General features: G+C 43.1%; 1 protein-coding gene across 2 annotated transcripts in view; it reads left to right on the top strand.

The window, feature by feature from the left end:
- PLEKHM2 (pleckstrin homology and RUN domain containing M2) overlaps positions 1 to 24,416 on the top strand; it is a 1,089,177-nt gene that overhangs the window by 928,325 nt on the left and 136,436 nt on the right. For both annotated transcript variants that reach the window (XM_044061870.1, XM_044061869.1), the window contains one exon: positions 11,868 to 12,058. In XM_044061870.1, the coding sequence (XP_043917805.1) occupies positions 11,868 to 12,058 (191 nt within the window). The remainder of the gene's footprint in view (positions 1 to 11,867; positions 12,059 to 24,416) is intronic.

Genomic DNA, 24,416 nt, shown 5'->3' with positions numbered 1-24,416 from the left:
AAAAATCCTACCCCTTCTGATAGAGACTCCAGGGTGCTTGATAGATGGGGTAAAAGGTTTATACTTCTGCAACCTTGGCAATTAGGGCTTTAAACTGCCAATTTCATATGTTAAAATATCAACAGCGTATTACTGGATTGTTTAAACAGAAAATGATGTTGATTCCTGACTGTGTGGAAAATAAAGATTTACAGGATTTATTGCATTCTGCTGAACAAGTTGGAAAACATACTTTGCAATGTGGTTTTGAGTCTTTAGAGGCCTCCTGCAGGGCTGCTGTTACTGGGTCTGTGCGTAGAAGGCATGCTTGGCTTAAGAAGCAATCTTTGCCTGATCATGTTAAAGCAAAATTGTTGGATTCTCCTGTAAATCATGACCGCCTGTTTGGCAATAACGCTGAAGAAATTCTAAAAAAGATGGAAGATAAAGCTAAATCTATGCAAACCTTTTAAAGATTTCTTACAAGTGCAACCTCCAAGATTTAGTAGACACTGGCCTACTAAGAATTGGTCTTTTCCAACTCCTTCCAGATCCTCTCAAGCCAAACCCAGACACACCAAAAGCACCAGGTTTCAGTCCCAGGGGACTCTCAGAACTAAGCAATGGGGGGACCTCCACTTCCAAATCTGGAAATAACAAGACACCCCCCTATGGTAAACGGTCTCAATGACTTCCTTTTAAAATTACCAAGCACTTAGCCGCCCCTTTGGGGGGAAAGATTGCTCTTCATGCAAAGAACAGGGAATTCATAACCCAGGACAAATGGGTTTTAAATATAGTGTCCCAGGGATACAGATTTCATTTCCACACGTTGCCAACACCAAACGGGTGGCCAGACCTGCCTCCAAATCAGTGGACAGAGGCTCAAAAACAAGTACTTTCCCTCTTAAACATGGGGGCTATTCAACCAGTACCAGAAGAGGAAAAGGGATAAGGTTTCTATTCCAGGCTTTTTCTGATACCCAGAAAAGACAAATCATGGCGTCCAATTCTGGACCCGTCTACTCTAAACACCTTTATGGACATTCCAAAATTCACAATACTGACTCTTCACCAGTTACTTCCTATGCTAGGCAAAGATGCCTGGTCGGCAACTCTAGATTTAAAAGAAGCATACCTACACATCCCAATCAGGTAATCTTGCATAAGATACCTACGCTTCAAAGCAGGCTACTTGCATTATCAGTTCTCTGCACTGCCCTTTGGCTTGTCTACTGTGCCCAGGGTATTCACAAAGTGCCTGGCTCTAGTTATTGCATTTTGCAGGCAAAAAAATATTCCAAGTATATCCATACCTGGACGATTGTATAATTCAGGCAGAAAACCAGGGCATACTTCTAAATCAGCTGGCGTTTGTAAAAAGGGTTCTGACTTGTCTGGGGTACGCCATAAACAAAAATAAATCACAACTGGTACCCTCTCAACAGATTACATTCCTGGGTGTAAGCTTGGATACAACTGCCCAGATGGCTTTCCTCATGCCAGAGAAGCAAATGAATTTGGTAACTTGCTTCAAACAAATGGCCACAAAAACCCTGCTATCTGCAAGACAAATACTGCAAGCCTTGGGGTTCATGGCCTCCTGCATTCTTCTAATTCCATATGCAAGACTGCATATGAGGAAACTACAGTGGTACTTAAAAAGTCTATGGAGTCAACATTGTCACAGCCTGGAAACTATGATTCCTATCATACCTTGCCTACGCCTGGAATTCCTATGGTGAGCAGAGGCCTGCCACCAGAGCAAGGAACTGACATTCACACTACCCCCTGCCGCTCAAACCCTAACTACAGATGCATCAGACTATGCATGGGGGGCTCACCTGGCAGGAAAGTGCATTCAGGGCAAATGGAACCCAAACCAAATGCACCTACATATCAATGAAAAGGAAATGTTAGCTGTACCGAATGCTCTGACAGCCTTCAAGGGCCACATTCTTCAAGGACAACTAATGGTAAAGACAGACAACACCACTGTTATGTGGTACATAAACAAGCAGGGGGGGTACACATTCTTAACCCCTCTGCAGACTAGCCATGGCATTGTGGAACACAGCCTTGAGCTACCAAGTGCACCTACAAGCTCAATTCCTGCCAGGAAAATTGAATACACTGCAGACGGACTAAGCAGAAATCTCATGGACCCACACGAGTGGAAACTGGAACCACGGATTTTCAACATGTTGGCAACCAAATGGGGGAGCCCAGACATAGATCTATTTGCCTCTCCCCAGAACTACCAGTTGGACAAGTTTTGCACAAGGACTCCCCACAAAGATGCCTAGAAAGTGGATGCTCTGTCCTTCAGCTGGAAAAACCTATCAGTCTACGCCTTTCCCCCTCTGCCTCTGCTCTCCATAGTTCTGCTAAACATCAAACAGGACAAACCAAGAATGATTTTGAGTGCACCAGACTGGCCACGCCAACACTGGTACCCACTTCTGCACAGTGTGTCACAAAGATCTCCATGGCACCTGCCTCAGACATCTTCCTTGCTGTCTCAACAGGAGAGCCAAATTCTGCACCCTCAGCTTCCAACATTGAACCTTGCAGCCTGGCTAATCACTTAAATTCACCCTTATCCCTCAGCAAACCTGTGATGAATGTAATCTTGGAGGTGAGAAGACCTAGTACTAGAAAATCTCATGCTGACAAGTGGAAAATATTCTGTGCCTGGAACCAATCTTTAGGGATGAGCACAGCAGTGCCCAATTTACCTCAGATTTTGCAATACTTAACAGATGCTTCACAAGGGCCTGTCTTTCTCCTCTATTAAAATCCATGCTTCAGCTATTTCAGCTCACTATAACACAGAACCACCCCTCTTCTCTCATCCCCTGCTCAAGCAGTATCTGAGAGGGGCAAAGAACTTGAGACCACCCAGGAGAGCTCCTACCCCTGCCTGGGACCTTAACTTTGTTTTGGAGAAGCTCACTACCTCCTTTCAAACCAGCTGCTACTGCAGACTTAAAATTTCTTTCTTGGAAAACAGCCTTCCTTTTAGCAATCACTTCAGCTAGAAGGATATCTGAATTACAGGCCCTTATGGCAGTGGAGCCTTTCATCATCTTTCATGCGGACAGGGTATCTCTGAGGACCAATCCATCCTTCATACCCAAGGTGATTTCCAGTGTGGCTCTTAGTCAGTCCATTCATTTGCCAGCCTTCTTTCCCAATCCACAGAACAAAGGGGAACGGCATTCCTTGGAAGTGCAGAGACGACTTAGATTTTGCTTGGACAGGACTAAATCTCGAAGAAAATCTCAACAGTTGCTGGTAGCATTTGCTGCAGGGGCAGAGGGGAAGGCTATTTCAAAGCAAACCATTTCTAAATGGATAAGCCATTGCATTCATTTCTGCTATAAGCACCTTGGAAAACCTATCCCCCAGGGGAGCAGATCTCACTCCACCAGGGCTACATCTACTTCTGCAGCCTTTCTCAGAGGTGTTCCTACCAGGGATATTCTAGAAGCTGCTACCTGGAGTTCTGTACATACTTTCACCAAGCATTATCATTTACCAATTTTCTCTAAATCCAGAGCTTGGCTTTGCCATTGCTGTCTTGCAGGGCCTTATAGCTGGCCCTAATGCTGTATAAACTCCAGCTCCCAAGCATAGCTTTGGGAATCTACCCAAATGTAATGACTGCAGCAGTGAAACACGAAGAACATAGTACAGTTGTGTACACTTACCATAAACGTAGATGTTCGAGTGTATTCACTGTTGCAGTCCTGGTTACCCTCCCTCCAGCCCCCTACTTTCCTCTGGCTATACCTCTACTTTCTTTTACTATGCTTAAAAGCCTTTTTGGTGTATTTGCTTTTGGTTGGAGGTATATATTTGTGTTTTTAATTTTATTTGCTCCCCATTAGGGGGACACCTGACATCTGGGGCAAGAAAAACTGATGTAATGGCGTCTGATGCATGTTTTATACCCCCAACGACTTGACGTCATGGAAGAAGGGACAGCAACCGACGCAGGACCCAAGACTTTTTTAATCAGGCTGACTGAGGGCAACCTGCCAGCAGATTACCCAAATGTAATGACCGCAGCAGTGAATACACTCGAACATCTACATTTATGGTAAGTGCACACAACTGTACTTTCTTGCTAGCTTGGGCCAGTAAAAACTTTAATACTTTCTATTTCTAAAAGTTATTGGAAATTTATTGTTAAAATAGATATTTAGGTTAGATAAACTCTTAAAGCTTTATCTGCAGTGTTCCCTTTCCTTGTGTGCTTTTTCATAGCTATATATTTGGCCTCGTTTTTCTTCATAGGCTTGTTTAAATTGACTAGAAATTGTTTATTCAGTGACCTTTTCGTCGCATTTTTTCTTAGCATAGTATTTTATAATTCTTAAAGTTAACTTGCTTATTAATATTATCTGCTTAGTTAATTTGTGTGTGTGTGCTTGTTGGCCTTAATTTGAGGGCTTGTGTGCATATATTTAGCTTGTTTTTTATTAGAAGGCTTATTAATAGTTGTAGTTGGCCTTAGTTTAAAGGGCTTGTGTGTATGTGCTTATAGTTATCCTGTTTTTCATTAGAAGGCTAATTTATATTTGCTGTTGTTGGGTGTGTCCATTTCTGTCATGGCTGATGTCAAGGACAAACACCCTAAGTCAGGGTTTAAAAAATGCCCTAAATGTGGCAGAAGATGTCTGTTACTGACTGCCATGTTAATTGTGTCTACTGCTTGGGTGCCTTGCACTTACATGAAACATGGTCCATATGCCATTCCTTTTCCTCTCGGGTCCTCCAAGAGAGAATGAGGAAGCTCATTGACAGGGGTTTGTTGAAACCTTTTTTCCAGCAGGCTTTGAGTGACCAGGATGTATCTAGTAAGTCCTCAAAGTCCTCCAAAACTTCTCTGGATTTGAAAAAGTCTAAAAAGTCAAGAGAGTCTGGGACATCGGATCCACAGGTCTCGGAGGCGACTGTCTTTTCTTTTCGGAGCCGATCCCCGGTTTGGAACCGGTATCCGAAATTCTTAAATCTCCGCTACTTCAATCGGTACCATTGGTCCATTCATCTCTGTCTTCTGTTAGACTCTCAGATTTGGATGTGGATTGGGTGGTGCAGAAGCTTCTACAGGCACCTGCCTTTGCAAAATTATCTGCTCTGACCCAGGCGGCTTCAGAGCCGAAGACCCTTGTGCCAGCTATATCTGTTCCTCCTTCAAGCCATACTGGAGGAGTCAGACTTGCTGATTGCGGAGCCTTCGGAGCAGACGCCTGCTCCAGTGTCTTCGGCTCTGTTCACTCTGACGTCCTTGACACCTGTTGAGGACTGAGGGAGCCGACACTCTCTGGTCGGGTCCGGGGAGGATAGTCTAACTGACTTGTGTGTTGCGACTTTGCCTCTTGAGACTTCGGCTCGGATGAGTTCGGCTCCTACCTCGGGCTCTGAGCCCACTGTCCTGGTGCTGAAGGTATCTACGGTTTCCTCGGATCTTCGCATAGGAGCAGGGGTATTTTCGAAGCCATGAGGAGAGTTAGGTCTCCCAAGACATCCTCAACTTCATGTCCGGCTTCTTCATCCCCTAAAGTGCCTGTGTCTGCTTCTACTTCACAGATCCTAGCTAAGTGCAGAGACCCAGAGCCTCAGGAAGCCCCATTGGGTGGCCCATGCTCTTCTGAGACCTCATCAGAAGCCCCCACTGATGAGGTTTCCAGGAAGAGTGTGTGTAAGAGGAAGCATTTCGACTCCCCTCGAGTCAGTAACATCTGATACTGACTTGGATGAATCAGAAAGGTCCCCACAGTCCCCCTCTGAGAATATCTCATTTGCAGAGATACTTGAAATCCTTAAGCAGAGGGATGATTGGCAGTCCAACTCTACTGAGGACGAGGCGGATCTCCTGAAGGCTTTCAGGTCTCAGCCCTCCACCTCTTGGGTGTCTCAGCCCTTCGATGAGCTTATGCAGCTGGTCTCACCTCACGAAGGGCGTAGAGTCTCCGGACACCCTGAAGCCTGTCCCTAGGAGGCCTAGTAAGTTCATATCTGCACCCCAAGATAAATCCTACTTGACCAAAGGTGTGCCAGTTGATGCCATGGTGGTGGCAGCGGCCACCAAAAAGGAAATGTCTGAAACTTCCTTATCTGTCCATCCTCCTATCAGAGACTCCAGGATCATGAATAGATATGGGAAGTGCATGTTTAGTTCAGCGACTTTTGCACTCCGTTCACTTAACTATTTAACCCATTTTACAAGACTACAAAGAGATCTCCTTAAAGAACTGGGAGATGCTCTTCAGGGTACAGTAGCTGCAGGAGCTATAGACAAAGTTGCCTCCCAGCTTGCTACCCTCAACTCCATAGTGAACTCGTCCATGCACCTCATTTCATGTGCAGCTGGTGGAACGAATAGGACAGCGGGTATAGGAGTTGCTCTTAGGAGACACTCCTGGATGCACTTGTGTTCCTTCGCGGAGACCTTAGTCACCCTTTGAGTACCCCACTTTGATGGCTCGTCAGTTTTTTGGGCCCAAAGTTAAGGAAACTTTAACCAGGTGTGAGCAGGAGGGAAAGACTGTCTGCCGTCGGAGTCAGTTTTTCCACCCCTACCCCAAGGGTCAAAGGGGAGGGAAAATGTGGTTCCGAAAAGCCCAAGGAGCCTTTCATGACACACGTGGTGAACCCCCCTCCAGGGGCAGCAGAGGGGGCAATAATGGAAGACGCCACCCTCGCGACAGAGGGGATCCACAAAACCAGGGTGACAGAGATCACTTCTTTGGGAAGCCCTACCAGCGCTCCTGAAAGGAGGCCCGACTGTCCTACTCTGCAGTCAGGGATCACTTGTCTTTGTACCCAGATGTCTGGCTCAAAATAAATGACAACTGGGTACAAAGTATCATTTCCAGAGGATACTTCATCCCATTCACCACACCCTTCCACCGACAAGAAAAATCCCAGACGTTCCACCCAGTTACAGGGAACAAGCAACAGTAGAGGTCCAGGCATTGCTAAGAAAGAGTCATCCAACCAGTCCCAGCAGACCAGACAGGATCCGGAACTTACTCAAAATTCTTTTTAGTTCTAAAAAAGACGGGGGACTGGAGGACCTATATTGGACCTCAGCAGACTAAACAAATCTGTAAAGAAAGAGAAGTTTCAGATGGTCACGCTTCAGTCAATACTTCCCTTCTTAGGGAAAGACAATTAGATGTGCTTGATAGATCTCCAGGGTGCATGCTACCACATAAAAATGGCCAGACCATCTAGGGATCATCTGCGCTTCCAGCTGGGAGCCAAGCATTACCAGTTTTGAGCCCTGCCCTTTGGTCTCACTACAGCCACCAGAGTGTTCACCAAATGCATGGCAGTAGTCACGGCTCACCTGAGACGTTTAGGATTCCAGGTGTTTCTGTACCTAGACGATTGGCTCCTCACCGCCACCACCAGGCATCAACTCATTCAGGCCAGGGAATCCACTAAGTCACTCTGCAACCAGCTGGGCATTACAGTAAACTCAGAAAAATCTGCCTTGTCACCATCACAGCATATCGTCTTTATTGGAGCAGAACTGGACACTACCACCACCACGCTAAGACTTCCAGTAGAAAGAGTCTTACTTCTCCATCAGCATGTCTGCATTCTAATATCCAAAAACAAAGCATCAGAAGTTCTGAAATTGTTAGAAATGATGGCCGTGGCAATTCTGGCCATACCAGTGGGTCATATGCACATGCGGATACTGCAGTGGCTATTCACTCAATGCTTTTACCAAGAGCTCCCCATGTCTCACATGATAATGATCACAAATTCTTGCAAAAAGGATCTTCAGTGGTGGTTGACCTCACTTCATGTTACGATAGGACGTCCATTTCTCTTACCCCCACCAGCAGCCACAGTGACCACGGACACTTCCCTGATAGGGTGGGGGAGCATTTTCAGGGAAGGACAGCCCAAGGCACATGGACCAATCAAGAGACACATCTGAATATCAATGTCCTAGAGATGAGAGCAGTACTTTTGGCATTGCAGTTCTTCCAGGACTCTCTTCTTCTGGGTACAATTGCGATTCAGACAGACCACATGTCAGTGGTTTGGTACTTGAACATACAAGGAGGAACCAGATCCCTACCCCCTTTGTCGCAAGGCCCTAAGAGTATGGCAGTGGGCTATATCCACCCAGCGCTTTGTTAGCAAAGCACATCTTGGGGAAATACAACATGATAGCAAACAAGCTGAGCAAAGCAATTCTGTTGCCCCACGAGTGGTCCCTCAAGACAGAAATAGCAGACAGGATATTCCGCAGGTGGGGCCAGCCTTGCTGTGACCTTTATGCCAGTCATTTGAACACCAAATGCCGAAGCTACTTTGCCCTGATTCTTCCCCCTCCGGGAGAAGCCCCAAGGGACGCACTCGTTCACGATTGGCCCTGGGTCTCCTCTATGCATTCCCACCAATCCCGTTGATACCCAAGGTATTACAGAAAGCCAAAGCCCTGGGAAGGACCATCATTCTAATAGCTCCCTATTGCTTTTGTCGGATTTGGTTCCCCTTCCTTTGACTTCATCTTTTGGAGAACCCCTGGATTCTGGACCCAGTTCCGGACCTTCTGACGCAGTCGTCGGGGGAACTTCATCCCTCTCTGCAGTCCCTGAAGCTGACAGCTTGGCTGCTCCAATTCCCATCATAGCCAGGTTCCATAACCTCTCCAATGAGACGAAGCAAATTCTCTTATCCTCTCACAAATCCCCTAAAAGGAAGCTATACCTTTGCAAATGGAAAAAAATTTGTATGTGGGCCTCTAAAAACAATATTAATCTTTACCAAGCCCCTACATCCTCTATACTAGAATTTTTGACCATGATCTTCAATAAAGGAGCTGCAACAGTCCGTGTTCAACTTGCTGCCATCTGTAACTTTCATTTTGGATTTGAAGGGTTGAATATTATGTCTCACAAATTATCCAAAGCCTTTCTCAAGGGGACCTTTCATATTAGGCCTCCTGTGAAATCACCCTATTCTCCATGGAATCTAAATTTTATGCTTTCCCGCATAATTCTTCCTCCATTTGAACCAGCTTCCTCATGTGACCTCAAATTTTTGTCATGGAAAGCCATCTTTTTAGTGGCTATTACTGTCAGAGCTTCAGGCCTTGTCCATCAAGCCTTCTTATTTGATTTTCCATGCTGACAGTCTCTCACTTCGACCAAGCCCCTCTTTCTTGCACAAAGTTTGCACTGAAACTAATCTCAACCAAGTTATTGATTTGCCAGTTTTCTTCCCCAACCACTCAATCTAGAGTATATGCTGCACAAACTTGATGTTCACAGACAGCTCAGATTTTATTTGGATAGAATAAAAGATTCCATGAAATCAGACCAGCTTTTTGTTTCATTTTCAGATTCCAGGAAAGGTACGCCAGTGGCTAAAATAACTGTCTAAATGGTTGTCTGATTGTATCACTTTTGCTTATTCAGCTGCCAATATGCCCTTACAGCATAAAATTAAAGTTCACTCAACCAGAGCAGTTTCTACATAATCTGCTTTTTCTGCCAGACTTCCTATTGATAATATTTGTGCAGCAGCCACTTGGTCAAAACCTTGTACCTTTATCACTCATTACAAAGTTGACAGAGCCTCTAGGGACAGGGCCTCCTTTGGATCCACGGTCCTGAGAAATACTCCTGTGGGAAGTTTGACCACAGTCTCAGACGAAAAGCGCTTCACAAGTATTAAAGAAGTTTTACTTGTACCAGTTGGTGTTTGCTGCCTTGCTTTCCTCAACCCGTTTTTGTGAATTCTAAATATACTCCTGTGAGCCACCTGAGGTAGATGGTGCTTGGGATGCTACCCATCAGTAAGAATGAACGGCAAGATTGAACAACTTCACATAAAGAAGTTATGTACTTACCATAACATTCCATGTGAGTTTTTCACCTTGCCTTCATTCTTGCATCCCTCCCTCCTACCCCTTCCTGGGCTGTCGGAAGACCGAGATGCTAGATCCTTCCTGGTCACTCAACCCCTCTATACTTTCTCTCTTATGGAGTTATAGAATGACATATGGTATTATTATATGCAGCAAACAAGTTCTGAGGTAACTCAAGGTACATTATGGGATAGGGGCTTGGCCTAGAGCTACTTGAAATCCTCAAGCTTTGTAGTAGGTGCTGACTTGGAGCCGAGGGATCGGCTCCGAACCCATCAGTAAGATTGAAAGTGAGATGAACAAGTCACATGGAACGTTGTGGTAAGTACGTAACTTCTTTTTCTGGGTTATCACAAATGAGATTGGGGTAACTACCGCTAGGCATGATGGGATAGGGTCTAGTCTTGAGCCAGTGGAAGCTCTCAAGCTTTAACCCAACCAACAAGAAGGAAGGCGAGATCAAGGACAACAAATATGGAATGTTATGGTGAGTACATAACTTCTTTTTTAAATGCCCCCCCCCCCTCTCCCTGTAGTTGGGAATCGGACCATTTTCAGTACAAAATCAGTGCATAGAGTTGAAGTATTTGTGCATTTTGCTAACTAATACAAGGAAATGAAGTTTGTTTCTGATTGGTAGACTTATTTGGCATATGCAGTTACTATTGTGGTTCAGCTAATTAAAACTTGTAGAGCATCGTTACCTTCACTGCAGAGCATTGTAATTTATTAATAAACCTAATAAAAAACAGAGAAACTAGTGGTCTTAAAACTTCGTTGATGAGCTCAGTCACAATAATTTCCAAAAATCATGAAACCCCAGGTAGTGTTCCAAAGCAACAAGCCTTTATTCGTCACAGACAAGTGATCCTCAGTAACAAAAAATCTGAAATATTTTAACATGGTTAAACATACCAGCTTTTATATACTTAGAAGTAAGTGTGGAAAATATACGTATAGTTTAATTTTAAACCAGCCTGTTCAAGGCAAACAATATAAACAGGGCCATAAAGCTTCATTTTAGAGCAAGGACCCACCCCCACACACCACTACTGATTAGATCAAAATAAATCCTAGTTAAGGAAAGCACTACCTGTTTGCAACCTACATTCCAAAATCAGGTGTTAGTGATGCATCCAGGTGTTTTTGATCACCCCATTGATACTTGTAGGCATCAAAAACAGTCTGTCCGTATTTACATTAAGAATTACAAAATCATGCTGCATGCAAGCTAGTGAAAGATTAACTCTTAAAGCATACAAGACAGAGGACAAAACTATTTTGACATTTGACATGTGCAGTGCAACTAGAGAAGATCAGCTGTTCAAGTTGCAACAGTTTTCACATTTTTCTAAATATTTCAGCAGTCAGTAGGCTGAATTACTTAGTCTTACTTGGGCGCTCACAGCTGGATGAACGAAATGCTGCTGATGTATGTAGCCTGAGCAGTTGTTGACCTATTCAAATTGTGTAGCCTGAGCAGTTGTTGACCTATTCAAATTGTTTATACAGCATTGCAAAATTGAATGTTGACTGTGTTTGTCGTGACTTTGAAAGTCCAGTTTAAGACCTAAAATGTAGCGAATCTGATCACTGTAAATAATTTTGTGCTGAACAGTTTCCCATTTCCAGTTATGGTTCTGCAGACATTAGCATTTCTTTCAAACTATCAGGATATAATTTGATTTTGTCCAAAGGCTCAGGATGCAGTCATTGGAAGTTGAGTTAATACTGAGTTCTCTGCTTAAGTATTCTTCGCTGTTGCCTCCTTGTTTTGAATTTTAATAAGCACTGTATGTTTTCCTACTGTTGCTGTCATTTTCTGCTACTGCAGTGATAGTAAGATACTACAGTTCATGAGGGCATTGTTCTGTCCTGCGTTTAATGTAAATAAGATGTGGACTAAACAAGGCAATGTGATTTTTATACATCAGCAGTGAACAGTGACTCTTGCTAATGGTTTTGAATTTGTGTCTTACAGTCCAAAGATGTGGTTGTGCACCATTATGGCCTCATTCATTGGGAAGATCCCATGGACATAACAATAGGACCTCACAGTAGCCTCTACCAGCACAGAGAAAATGGTTGTGCTAAGGAAGGTGTTTTATATTACAGAGCTGGAATCACTTATCTTGGCAGAGAGCAGTGGAAACCATGCTTTGTTGTGCTAAGGTAATATTATTTTCAGCATATATGGGTATTTTGCAATGAATTTTGCACTTTAACAACTATTGATATTTTTCTTTCAGAACTGTTGATACAGATTAATACTTGTATATATGTTTTCTTTTGTTCATGCTAGCGATCCGCTTACCCACTCATGACTTAGTTGTACACCCATTCCTGCCCTAAACTTCTGTAACATAACTTACTGTTCCCTGTCACCACATGATCGTGCACTCCCATGCGAGTATTTTTGTTCGGTATCTAGTTGCTGCCACAGATGCAGATTTACATGACAGCCACTCTTATTTTTTTTTTCCATACTGACCTCAAGCTGCACCTGTTATCTACAGTCAGGAGATCAGCAAACTAAGTTTCTAATAGCACAGTAGGCATTTTGCTCACAGACACTTGTTGTTGTTGGGTCTTTTGGCTTTTCCCAGTTAGGGGTCGCCACGGCGGAACTCCGGTCCGCTAATGATTGGCAGTAAATTTTTACATGCCGAGTTGCCAGCCCTGACGCACAACCTTCAGAGGTACACCCATTCACGTCTCCACACAGAAGACGCTCTAGCTGAGAATCAAACAGGACAACGTCTTACTCTGAGGCGACAACGCTACCACAGCACCATCACCGCAATTATTTTGCTCACAGACACTACACTGCACAAAAGCATCATAAGAGAATGGAGTCAAGTGTGACTGTGGTACATCCTACAGGCTTGAGTTTAGTATAGTAACTTCTGTTTGCATACTTCATGACTTTCAAGTACATAATTTAGAAGTCTCATTATTTAGCAGTTGTTTTATAACTAAACAGTTACTGCTTGCTTTACCTTACTACCCCTCACTAAGGATCTGAAAAAATATATAGTGAAAACAAAAAAATTATAGAATAGTAACATGCATGGTAAATCACCCTTAGAGACTTTTAGATTACATTTCTCTGTGGACATGAACTACTGATTTTTCCCCTTTTGCTGTCCCATTTAAAATTATCCTAGGGCACTGATTTTTCCTCAGATTTTTACCCTGTACTACATTAAATTCAGTTTTTCTGGTAAATAACTGAAGATTGCAGTCCGTGAGTAATGCCAATCGTTAGAGTTTTGTTTTACTTATTACTCAAAAAATGCTGATGCAAAACCTGTTCTGTTAACTTTTTAAGTGAATTATAATATTTTGGGCATTGGTTGTCATCCCACCCCCCCATTATTTTTGGCTTTGTCCATAATTCATTTTTTTTTAAACAAAAAGCTTTATTAAATTATCATTATGACAGACAGTCATACATTTATACAAATGAAAGAAAACCATATTGACATTTTTAGTTGCAAACATTATATACCTCACTTATCTGTCCACTCATTCAGTCAGACATTACATAGTTCATTCATATCCTGCCTTCTCTTAAACCTCATTCCTCCTGCAAAACGTTATTCTGCATGCATTGATGTTCTTCGTGTTTCACTGTTGCAGTCATCACATTTGGGTTATCTGCTTGCAGGTAGCCCTCAGTCGGCCTGATTATCAAAGTCTTGGGTCTTGCGTCGGTTGATGTCTCATCTTCCATGACGTCAGGTAGTCAGGGGTATAAAGCATGCAGCCGACGCCATTACATCAGTCTTTCTTGCTGTGCGGTGCCCAAAGAAGAGGCAGTTCGTAAGTGCTGATTGGCCGACTCCTGAAATTTCGTTTTCGAGCTTCAGATCTGAAGTCTTCAACTAAGCTAAGTACCCCGTTTGGGATCCTTTTTCTTGCTCTAAACCAATGTCAGTAAAAGTTAACAATTGTATTTCTTGTGAAAAGCAAATACCTCATAAAGATTTCCATTCGTACTGCATTCCTTGCTTAGGCCCAGGCCATGATGTATCTTGCTGTCGGTTTTGTGCCTTATTCAAACCTCGTACTATTCATCGTCTGTTCATTTTCGCATCTAAATATTTTGGTACTCTGTTCAATTATCCAGAAATGGCTTCGGTAAGCCACCTGACTACTGACATTCTGAAAAAACGCAAAGATAAAGACAGAGACAGACCACATAGTTCCAAAGCTGCCGACGATGCTTCTCCTAAGCTAGTCGCCAGTTCGCCGGTACTCAGGTGCTTTCACAGCCCCTGATACCCACTACTTCAGATTCATAGGCCTCTACTGAGACCCATTCGGAGTCTGGTATGCTGCGAGATGCTTCTTCGACTGTGGAACCTGCGGATGTCTCTACTTTGGATGGGTCCGAAGCCGCTGTGCAGGCACCGGCTTCTGAGGGTGTATTCAGGCCTACTGACTTGCATATTAAACCGATGCCATCTTCTTCAAGGCCTAAAACTCAATCCATGCCCAGAAAACCGATGCCCAGACTGCATGGTCAGGCCCCTATGCCTAAAAATCAAATGATAAGAATGGCTGAAGACCTTATTACTCTAATCAGGGGAAGCCACCCTTCTCCCTCTAAGAGACCCAGGACTGATTTTCCTTCTGATTCTTCTGAACAGCATTCTGACATTTCTGTTTTCTCTGATGACCAGGATTTGCCCTTATCTACCTATGAGGATTCTGATGCAGAGGACTCCATTCCCTTTGCTTCCCCTCAAGAGGATTTCTCTTTTGGTGAAACCTTGCATACTCTTAGCAAGCATTTCTGCTGGGAAAGCCAGGATTACTTTGACTCAAAAAAAGAAGCTTAGGGAATTTTTACTCCTGCCTTAACACAGGCCTTTAGCTATTCCTCCTGTACTGGACATTTAGATGATGCCTTCTCAGAATCTAGCCTGGCCCCTGACACTTTACCTCCTGCTCCCAGAAAACCTGATAGATATTACAGGGTACCTGACTCTCACAAGTTCCTCTTTAAAAATCCTACTGCGGATCCTGAGACCATTTCACAGGGACCCATGGGCATTAAGGCTACTACTGCCAAAAACCCTACCCCCTCTGATAGAGATTCCGGGGTGCTGGATAGATGGGGTAAGAAGGTATACACTTCTGCAACTTTGGCCATTAGGGCCTTAAACTGCCAGTTTCATATGTTAAAGTATCAGCAGCATATTATTGGATTGCTTAAACAGAAAATGATGTTGATTCCTGACTGCTGAAAATAAAGAATTACAGGATTTAATGCATTCTGCTGAACAAGTTGGAAAACATACTTTGCAGTGTGATTTTGATTCATTAGAGGCATCTTGCAGGGCTGCTGTCACTGGGTCTGTACTTAGAAGGCATGCTTGGCTTAAGGAGCAGTCTTTGCCAGATCATGTTAAAGCTAAATTACTGGATGCTCCCTTAAACCAAGACCGCCTGTTTGGCAACAAAGCAGAAGTAGTGCTTAAAAGATAGAGGAAAAAGCTAAATCTATGCAAACTGATAAAGATTTCCTGCAAGTACAGTCTCCCAGATTTAGTAGGCATTGATCCTCTAAGAAGTGGTCCTTTCCTGCCTTCCAGGCCTTCAGTCCAAACCCAGAACCAGCAGAACACCCAAGCTTCAGTCTCAAGGTACTCACAGGCCTAAGCAGTGGGGGGCTCCCACTTCCAAAGCAGGGAGTAGTAAGACTCCCCCCTATGGTAAACTTTCTCAGTGACTTAACTTTAAACCTTCCAAGCCCTGCTCAACTTGACTGTTCCTTTAGGGGGAAAGATCGCCCTGCATGAAAAAAAATTGGGAACTCATTACCCAGGACAAATGGGTTTTAAATATAGTTTCCCAAGGGTACAGATTCCACTTCCACTCCTTACCAACCCCAAACGGCGTTTGGACCTTCCCCAAGACAGTTTTCTTTCTTTTAGCATCAGGCTTTTCAGCCTGTCCCAAGATGAAGAATGGGGGCAGGGTTTTCACAAGACTTTCCTCCTGGTACCCAGAAAAAGACAATTCCTGTCCTCCTATGACCTGTCCATGTAATCCCAAAATTCAAGATGCTAACTCTTCATTAGCTGCTTCCCTTGCTAGGCAAAATGCCTGGTTGGCAACCTGGGATTTAAAGAAGCCTACCTGCACATCCCAATTCAGAGCAGGCTACATACACAACTGCTCCTCTGTACTAAAGTGCCTAGCTCCAGTCAAAATATTCAAATATACCCATACCTGGACGATTGTCTAATTCAGGCAGAAAGTCAGGACATACTATTAAATCATCTGGCATTTGTAAAGAAATTGCTATCTTCTCTGGGGTACACCACAGAAATCACATCTTGTACCCCCTGCCAAAAAATTGTATTCCTGGGAGCAAGCTTGAATACAACTTCAGAGAAACAAGTTCATTTGACAGCCTATTTCAAACTACTAAATACTGCAAGCCCTGGTGTTCATGGCCTCCAGTGGTGTCTAAAAAGCCTATGATGTCAACATTCTCAGGATCTAGAATCAATGATTCACATTCTTCCAGGACAATTATTGATAAAGACGGACAACACCACTGTTATGTGGTACATAAACAAGCAGGGGGGGAACCCACTCATACCCTCTCTGCAGACTAGGCATGGCTCTGTGGAACACAGCCTTGAGCTACCAAGTGCACCTACAGGCTCAGTTCCTGCCAGGAAAGCTAAATACACCGGCAGACGACCTAAGCAGAAATCTCATGGACCCACACGTGTGGAAACTGGAACCAAAGATATTCAACATGTTGAGAAACAAATGGGGGAGCACAGAGATAAACCTGTTTGCCTCCCCTCAGAACTACCAATTGGACAAATTCTGCACAAGGACTCCCCACAAACAAGCTTGGAAAGTGGATGCCCTGTCCTTCACCTGGGAAAAACCTATCAGTTTATGCCTTTCCCCCTCTGCGTCTCCTCTCCAAAGTGCTACTAAAGATCAAACAGGACAAACCAAGGACAATACTGATTGCACCAGACTTGTCAACACCAACACTGGTACCCCCTCTTGCGCAGTGTGTCACTGCTGGAACCATGGCACCTGCCTCATACCTCTGCCCTGTTGTCCCAGCAGGAGGGCCAGATTCTGCACCCACAGCTTCAAACCCTGAACCTTGCAGCCTGGCTAATTACCTGATCTCTCCATTACCATCCCTCAGTAAGCAAGTGATGGACGTCATTCTTGAGGCAAGGAGGCCTAGTACTAGAAAATTCTATGCTGAAAAATGGAAAAGATTCTGTTCCTGGAGCCAAACTCGGGGGATGGGCACAGTAGTGCCCAATTTACCTCGTATTCTTCAGTACTTAACTGAGATGCTTCACAAGGTCCTTTCCTTTTCTTCCATCAAAATTCATGCCTCAGCCATTTCAGCTCATTGTAATACAGAGCCACCCCTCTTCTCTCATCCACTCCTGAAGCAATTCCTCAGAGGGGCCAGAAACTTAAAGACCACCCTGAAGAGGACCTTCTCCTGCCTGGGAAAAGCTCACTGTACCTCCCTTTGAGCCAGCTGCAAATGCAGAGTTGAAATTCCTTTCTTGGAAAACAGCCTTCCTTCTAGCCATCACTCCAGCAAGAAGGGTTTCTGAATTACAGGCTCTTATGGCAGTGGAGCCTTTCATCATCTTTCATGCAGACGGTGTCCCTCAGGACCAATCCCTCCTTTATGCCCAAGGTGGTATCCAGTGTGGCCCTTAATGAGTCCATTCATTTGCCAACCTTCTTTTCTAATCCACAGAACAAAGGGGAACGAATACTGCACTCCTTGGATGTGCACAGACAACTTAGATTTACTTGGACAGGACTAAGCCTCTCAGGAAATCTGAACAGCTGCTGGTTGCATTTGCTACAGGGGCAGAGGGGAAGGCTATTTCAAAGCAAATCAGATAGGCCATTGCATTCATTTCTGCTATAAGCACCATGGAAAACCTACCCCACAAGGGGATAAGACCACATTCAACCAGGGCTGCATCTACCTCTACAGCCTTTCTCAGAGGTGTCCCTACCTGGGACATCCTAGAAGCTGCTACCTGGAGTTCTGTGCATACCTTCACCAAGTATTTACCACTTGCCAATTTTTTCTAAATCCAGAGCTGGCTTTGCCACTGCAGTCTTGCAGGGCCTTATAGCTGTCCTAATGCTATCTAATTACCTCCTCCCATCCTTAGCTTTGAGAATCTACCCAAATGTGATGACTGCAACAATGAAACACGAAGAACATAGTATAGTTGTGTACACTTACCATAAATGTAGATGTTTGAGTGTATTCACTGTTGCAGTCCTGGTTACCCTCCCTCCAGCCCCCTGACTTCTATTGACTATTCCTCTATTCTTGTTTACTATGCTTAAAGCTTTTTGGTGTATTTGTTTTTTTGTTGGAGGTGTAACCTTTTATATAATTGCTTCCCATTATGGGGGCACCCGACTTCTGGGGCAAGAATAACTGATGTAATGGTGTCGGCTGCATGCTTTATACCCCTGACTACCTGACATCATGGAAAATAAGACAGCAACCGATGCAGGACCCAAGACTTTGATAATCAGGCCGACTGAGGGGATCCCATTTCCAGTTGTTTTATCTCTGTTACAGTATTCACTGCTTCTAGTACAGTTGGTTTAGACTTTGATTTCCATTTTCTAGTAATTGCTTTTTCAGCATCTGTCGTAATTGGACTCAGGGAGGCCTTGCAATGTCTAGGCGATTCCAATTCTGTATCATAGCTCAGTCATTTCCTTCGTTACATCAGGTTTTCTCGCCCATTATTTTCTGATAGTACTGACTGCAGGGATTTTTTGAAGTCTGCCAACTTATTACCCTTGAAAAATATGTTCCCAATTACATCTTTCTTCCCCATCACACCTCCACCATTTGCTATCTACCTGAAGAAAATTATTTGAAGTCTATTTGGGGTGTAAAAATAGCTTTATAAACACTTCTAAGCAAAGATCCTAAATCTTTTAGACATTGCTGCATATTTGGGAGACATACATATATATACCCCCCTTTGTTTCTTTGTGAATTGCTTATCCAGTCTCTTTCCAATCCTTTATAACCTCCTCTGATTGATTCTTATAGTTATCATGCAGTGTTTTATATGCTGTACTAATTATCCCTTTTTTAACAGTAGCTTCTGTTCTAGATTCTACTAAAAACTCTACCAGTGCTGATCTTTGCTTAGTATCCCATATTTCTTTCTTTTTGTCTGTATTCTGATATCTGTCCTTGATAGGGAAGGCATTCTCTAGCCTACAATCCAGATTAATTCTTGGCCTCTTCCTGATTCTGTTACCTTTCTGTCTCTAATTATTCGCTCCCAGTGCCTTGGTTCCTTTGCCAGTTTTCTCCAATAAATTCCAGCTCCCTCTTGACTATTATCTGTATCCCTAATTGCAGTCATCCCTATGTGCAGAATTTCCTTTTTTCATTCCCATGTTGGCTTAGTTCTTCGAATACTTTCTGCTACTTTGACTGTAATATTCTGTATGGTTATTGTTATTCTCCTTAAAGATCTGCATCCAAAGTCCCAGTCTCTCCTTTTCTTGAGCTTCCTCCGTTTTGTCATCACTCCTTTCCATTTTGAATTATAGCTTTCTGCTTGTGTTATGTATAGGAGTGTTAACTATGTAGCCCTGACATACCCCTTCAAATCAGGTAATCTCAAATCACCTTGGTCTGTTGGAAGAATCAGCTTATCCCATTTGACTCTTGCCATCTTCCCCTCCCAGATAAAGTCCTTCAGCTCTTTATTAATTGCTGTCCACAACTTCTCCTCTGGTTGATAAAAATGTGCCTGACCTGTGTATAATACTGAAGGGACTAAAGACATTTTAACTGCTTGAATCTCATTATCCTTGTGCATAAAACAGAGCTTCCAGTTTCTCAGTTTTTGTATTATTTTGTGTAGTCTCTTCCCATATATCCTTAGCTGCCACAACAGACTATCATAGGTTCATAGATTAGTACTAGGCTAACTGCCCTTGTGGGTCGTTTTGTTTTAAGCCTCGCCAATTACCTCATGTGAGAATCAAACCCTGGACCTTATGTTTGTAAGACAAATACCTTAACCATTATGCCAACCTCTAATCCCTAATCTCTCTTTTAATCCATACCCCTAAGTACTTCATTTTATCATGCCCCCATAAATATGCATGTTGCTGAACTAATTTGTGTGGGGGGTGCATAGCTTACAACTGTTGCCTTTGTTCTAGCTTCATTAATTTTGTATCCCAAAAAGACTTGAAACTCTGAAAATGTTCCATGATACTGAGATGTCCTTTTCTGGTTTTATCAGGTGTAAAATAATATCTGCAAATAAAGCCAGCTTTTCTTGACTACTGTATCAGTTATATCCTTGAATTTCTGAGTCCCTTCTTTTCATTGCCAGTGGTTCTAAATATAATGCAAGTAACAAAGGGAAAAGAGGACACTCCTGCGTGGTTCCTTTGCTCAAACAGAAATTATCAGAAAGGAGCCCACCTACTTTAATTTTTGCCTCTGATCCCTCATACATCCTCCTAATCAACTGTTTAATTTTATCAGGGAATGCAAATGCTTCCATTTGCCTACTCATAAAATCCAAGCTTACTCTACATTAATACCCACCAACAATAGTGGTGTTTTCTTGTATTCTGCTTCCGTCTGGATCATCATTGTTCTGTTAATATTGTCAGATGTTTGCCATCCCTCCACAAAACCACACTGATACAGATCTCTCAATTTTTGCATCAGTTTTGCCATTCTTTTAGCCATTATAGACATGCACTTTATAATCATTGTTTAGAATGGAAATGGGCCTGTGTGAAGCTGGATCTGATGGGTCTTTACCCTCTTTAGGTATTAAAGCCAGCACCTCTTTCTTCCAGGAATTTAGTGCTTCTCTTCCTCTTAAAATACTGTTAAACAAAACCTTCCAGATCTTTGTCATTTTCCCCCTTCTAGTTTCCAAACATCCACAGGAATTCCATTGCTTTGTCTACAGTTCTTAAGCAAAAAAGTTGAGAAGTGTGGAGGGTGCATTAAGGTCATGGCTCAAAATGACAGGCCATTTGGTAATCACTATACTGGTTAACAGTTTGTAGATGAGAGGTGAGCTGTTAAAAATTGTTGAATGTACAAAAGGGATTCACTTCTGTGTTTTGTGTTTTGTCTGATCAGTGAATTTCATAAGGTGGGCATTGAACATGAGAACCAGTACAGTTTGTTAGTGGGAGTTGTGTGAAGAAACTGGAGAATACATCTTGCTGGAGTATGGCATGCAAGAGCATCTTTTTTCTGTTAGTGTAAAGTTCAAACATTCTAAAACTACTTTTTTTCTGTAGAGAAACTGTTACTTTTGGGGGCTGGCAGAAGTGTATTCAAGTCTTTTTACTAGGAAAAAGTGACTTTTTAGACTTGTACATTTCTACTTGATTGTGCTGCTTAGTTTCCTCAGTAAAGAGGCATCATTTTTGGTTTGACCATGGGACAAACTACCAGTCCCACAGTCAGTCCTCCTTCCAGCCATGCAAGCAAGTTGTCTTAGTCGAAATGGGTGACTGCTGTGGCCAAAGCTAGTTCCTCAGACCACTTACCTTTTTTCCCTGGATCCCTCTGTTGTAGCACATAAAGCCACTATGGGCTGGGAGTTAGCCGTGTCGTCTGTGGCTGTTGGTATCCATTCAGTGGCCAACATGGAGCCACTCTTGTTGGTCTTGGGAAAAGAGGCATGGAATGCCCCTGTTTAGTCAGAATGTTGTGCCCATCCCTGGGGAAGCTTCTGCTACTGCCATTAGCAGAATTTCTTGCCCCAAGTTTTCCTGTCAAAAAGAATCAAAAACTAAGCAATTTTCTTCTGCAATAGTCTCTCTGGACAGGAGTAGTTTATTAGGTCCGGCTGAGGGTCTTCTTATAAGGTGGTTTCTGGGAAAAGAAAAAGGGATTCCTGTCTTCCTTTAGAGATTCAAGATTCTGAACCTGGACAGGAGTGTGAAGGAAAAGCTGCAGGGTTTTCTCCTCCGGTTTCTGATTCATATTGAGAGTATGGTATCTGAATCTCCATGTGAGGAATTCTTTCTCTGAAATTTTTTCCAGAATGTGTCAGTACGTTCAGTGGGAGAAGGCTGGAGTTTGTCAGTCTTTCAGAAAATGCTATGAGCAGTTACAAATGGAATGTCCTGAATCTTCACCCATCCCTCCAGTGCTGCCAGCATTAGAGGATGTTTGTGACCGACTGTGCCCCCACCCCCCCCTGAAAGCCAACCTGCTGCACCTAAGAAAACATGTAGAGTATATAAAGTGCCCCAGTCTTTTAAGTTTTTATACAGTCATCTTAGACTTGACCGATAGCTTTAACATTTGGTCAGTTCCAACCTTTCCCTTCCAGGTAAGAATGGTAAAACAGTTAAGTGTGTGTGTGTGTGGGGGGGGGGGGGTTATGCTTCTGCAACTTTGATGTTTAGAATTTTGAATTGTCAGGCTCATATGTTAAAGTATGAGGAATGTTTTATCTGCAGTTTCTCCTATGAGGAAAAAAATCTGCTTTGTCTAGTTGAGTTTCTGCAGTTTCATAGGTCACCGCTCATTGTTTTTAGTGCGTTTGAGTCCGTAGATATTGCATCCAGGGCTGTGGCCACTGTGGTACAAGTTTGCCTGACTGCATTCTCAAAGCCTTCCAGAATATGAAAAAAAAATTAATTGTTCTTTGGATAGTGATTTAGTTTTTGTACATTCTGCTGCAGGGGTTATTGAAAAATATGATGAAAAAGGTGAACTGTTAAAGGGAATCTCAAACTTTTTTTAGCCCCATCCTCCAAATTTTCCTGTGGATTTTCTGTTCCCTTGTCCAAGCTTGGCAAGAAACAAAATAAATTGTCTCAGCAAAATGCTAGTAAGCAGAAGTGTAGAAAACAGCGAGGAGGGTGCAGAAGTAAAGCAGGGATCCCCTAGAATAAAAAGGACAGTTCAATAAGTCAGAATGACTGTTTAAGGAACCATGCCCCCCTATCCCTCCTACCCTGGCAGTCCCTTATCCCTTCCAGAAACTCTGAATCTCCATTTCTCACTTTGCCAACCGTTAGTTTCAGACAAGTGGGTCCTGAGGCTCATTCAACAAGGTTTTTATTCAAGGATGGCTTTGGTGCCAAACAAAGAAAATGCCTGTGGACCAGTTCTGGACCTTTCTTTCCTAAACCTGTATGTGATGGTTTCCAAGTTCAAAATAATGTGACTTCACAACTTGTTACCTCTTCTTCCTTATTCAAGTTTTCTGGTAATGGTAGATTTAAAAGATGCTTATCACATCCCTATTCATCCAAACGTCAGGCATTTTTTTAAGGTTGTATGCATCTGAATTGCGTTATCAGTACTCACTTTGTGAACACACCTGATGCAGTGGATAGTACAAAGTGTCTCCAGGTTTATCTCCTTGTAGGCTACAGGATATCCACATTTTTCCATGTTTAGATGATCTATGATCTGTTTATCTTTGCAGAGTATTTTTCATAGTGTCAAGAATCTCTCACGTGGGTGAGAGATCCTCTTACGCAAGCTGGGATTCTAAGAGAAAATTCACTATTCTGTTGATTCCATCACACAGGACTGTGTTTCTGGGGGGGGGGGGTTGTTAGATACATCAGTTTGAGTGTTTTTTCTTCCATAGAAAAAAAATAAATGTTTAGCTCTATTCTAGATGTTGCCTGGTCATACTTCAGTCACTGCCAGAGAATACCTGAAGATTCTGGGTCTCATGGCTTCTCTGATTCCCATGATACCTCTTGCACAACTCCAGATGAGAAAGATATAGTAGTATCTGAAGTTTCTTTTGTCCCTGCACTAACACCCACTATCTTTTCCAATCCTGGGATTTGTGAGAAGAGAAAACTGTCGGTGGAGACTTTCGTTTTCCCTCACCCCCCCCCCTTTGTTCCAAAGCCGTCCGTCAGTCAACACAGATTCCTCCTTGGGCGTTGCTTGGAGAGTTGTATCAAAGGAGATAAAAGTGCAAGATATCTGTGACAACATAAACCAACAGAAGCACATAAATATAAAAGCAGTACTTGCCCTTATCAAGGAACTCAACTCAGTGAATCACCTGTGATCCTCATTTTCCACAGGGACAGGGTTTCTTTGAGAACTAATCTTACTTTTATGCCCAGAGTAGTATCTGAGTTTACTAAGATACAAGCTATTAACATGTTTTTAGTCCCTTTGGTCTTATACACAGGTTAGGCATACTTTTTTCAACAGGAGGAGAAGTTGTGGATAGCAGTTAAAAAAAGAGTTGAAGGATTTTATCTGGGAAGGGAAGACGGCAAGGGTCAAGTGGGATAAGCTGATTCTACCAATAGAACAAGGTGGACGAGAATTACCTAATTTGAGGAGGTATTTTAGAGCAACACAGTTATGGCTGTTGTACATAGCACAGGCAGAAAACTATATTTCAAGGTGGAAAGGGATGATGCTGACGCAGAGAGGAAGCTCAAGAAGCAAGGAGAGGTTATTTTGGATGCGGACTCT

Source organism: Protopterus annectens, chromosome 2.part0 (genome assembly GCF_019279795.1).
Source record: "Protopterus annectens isolate FY-2018-M chromosome 2.part0, PAN1.0, whole genome shotgun sequence".
NCBI lineage: Eukaryota > Metazoa > Chordata > Ceratodontiformes > Protopteridae > Protopterus > Protopterus annectens.
Note: the sequence above shows the minus strand (reverse complement) of the source record. Positions and strands in the feature narration are given on the sequence as shown.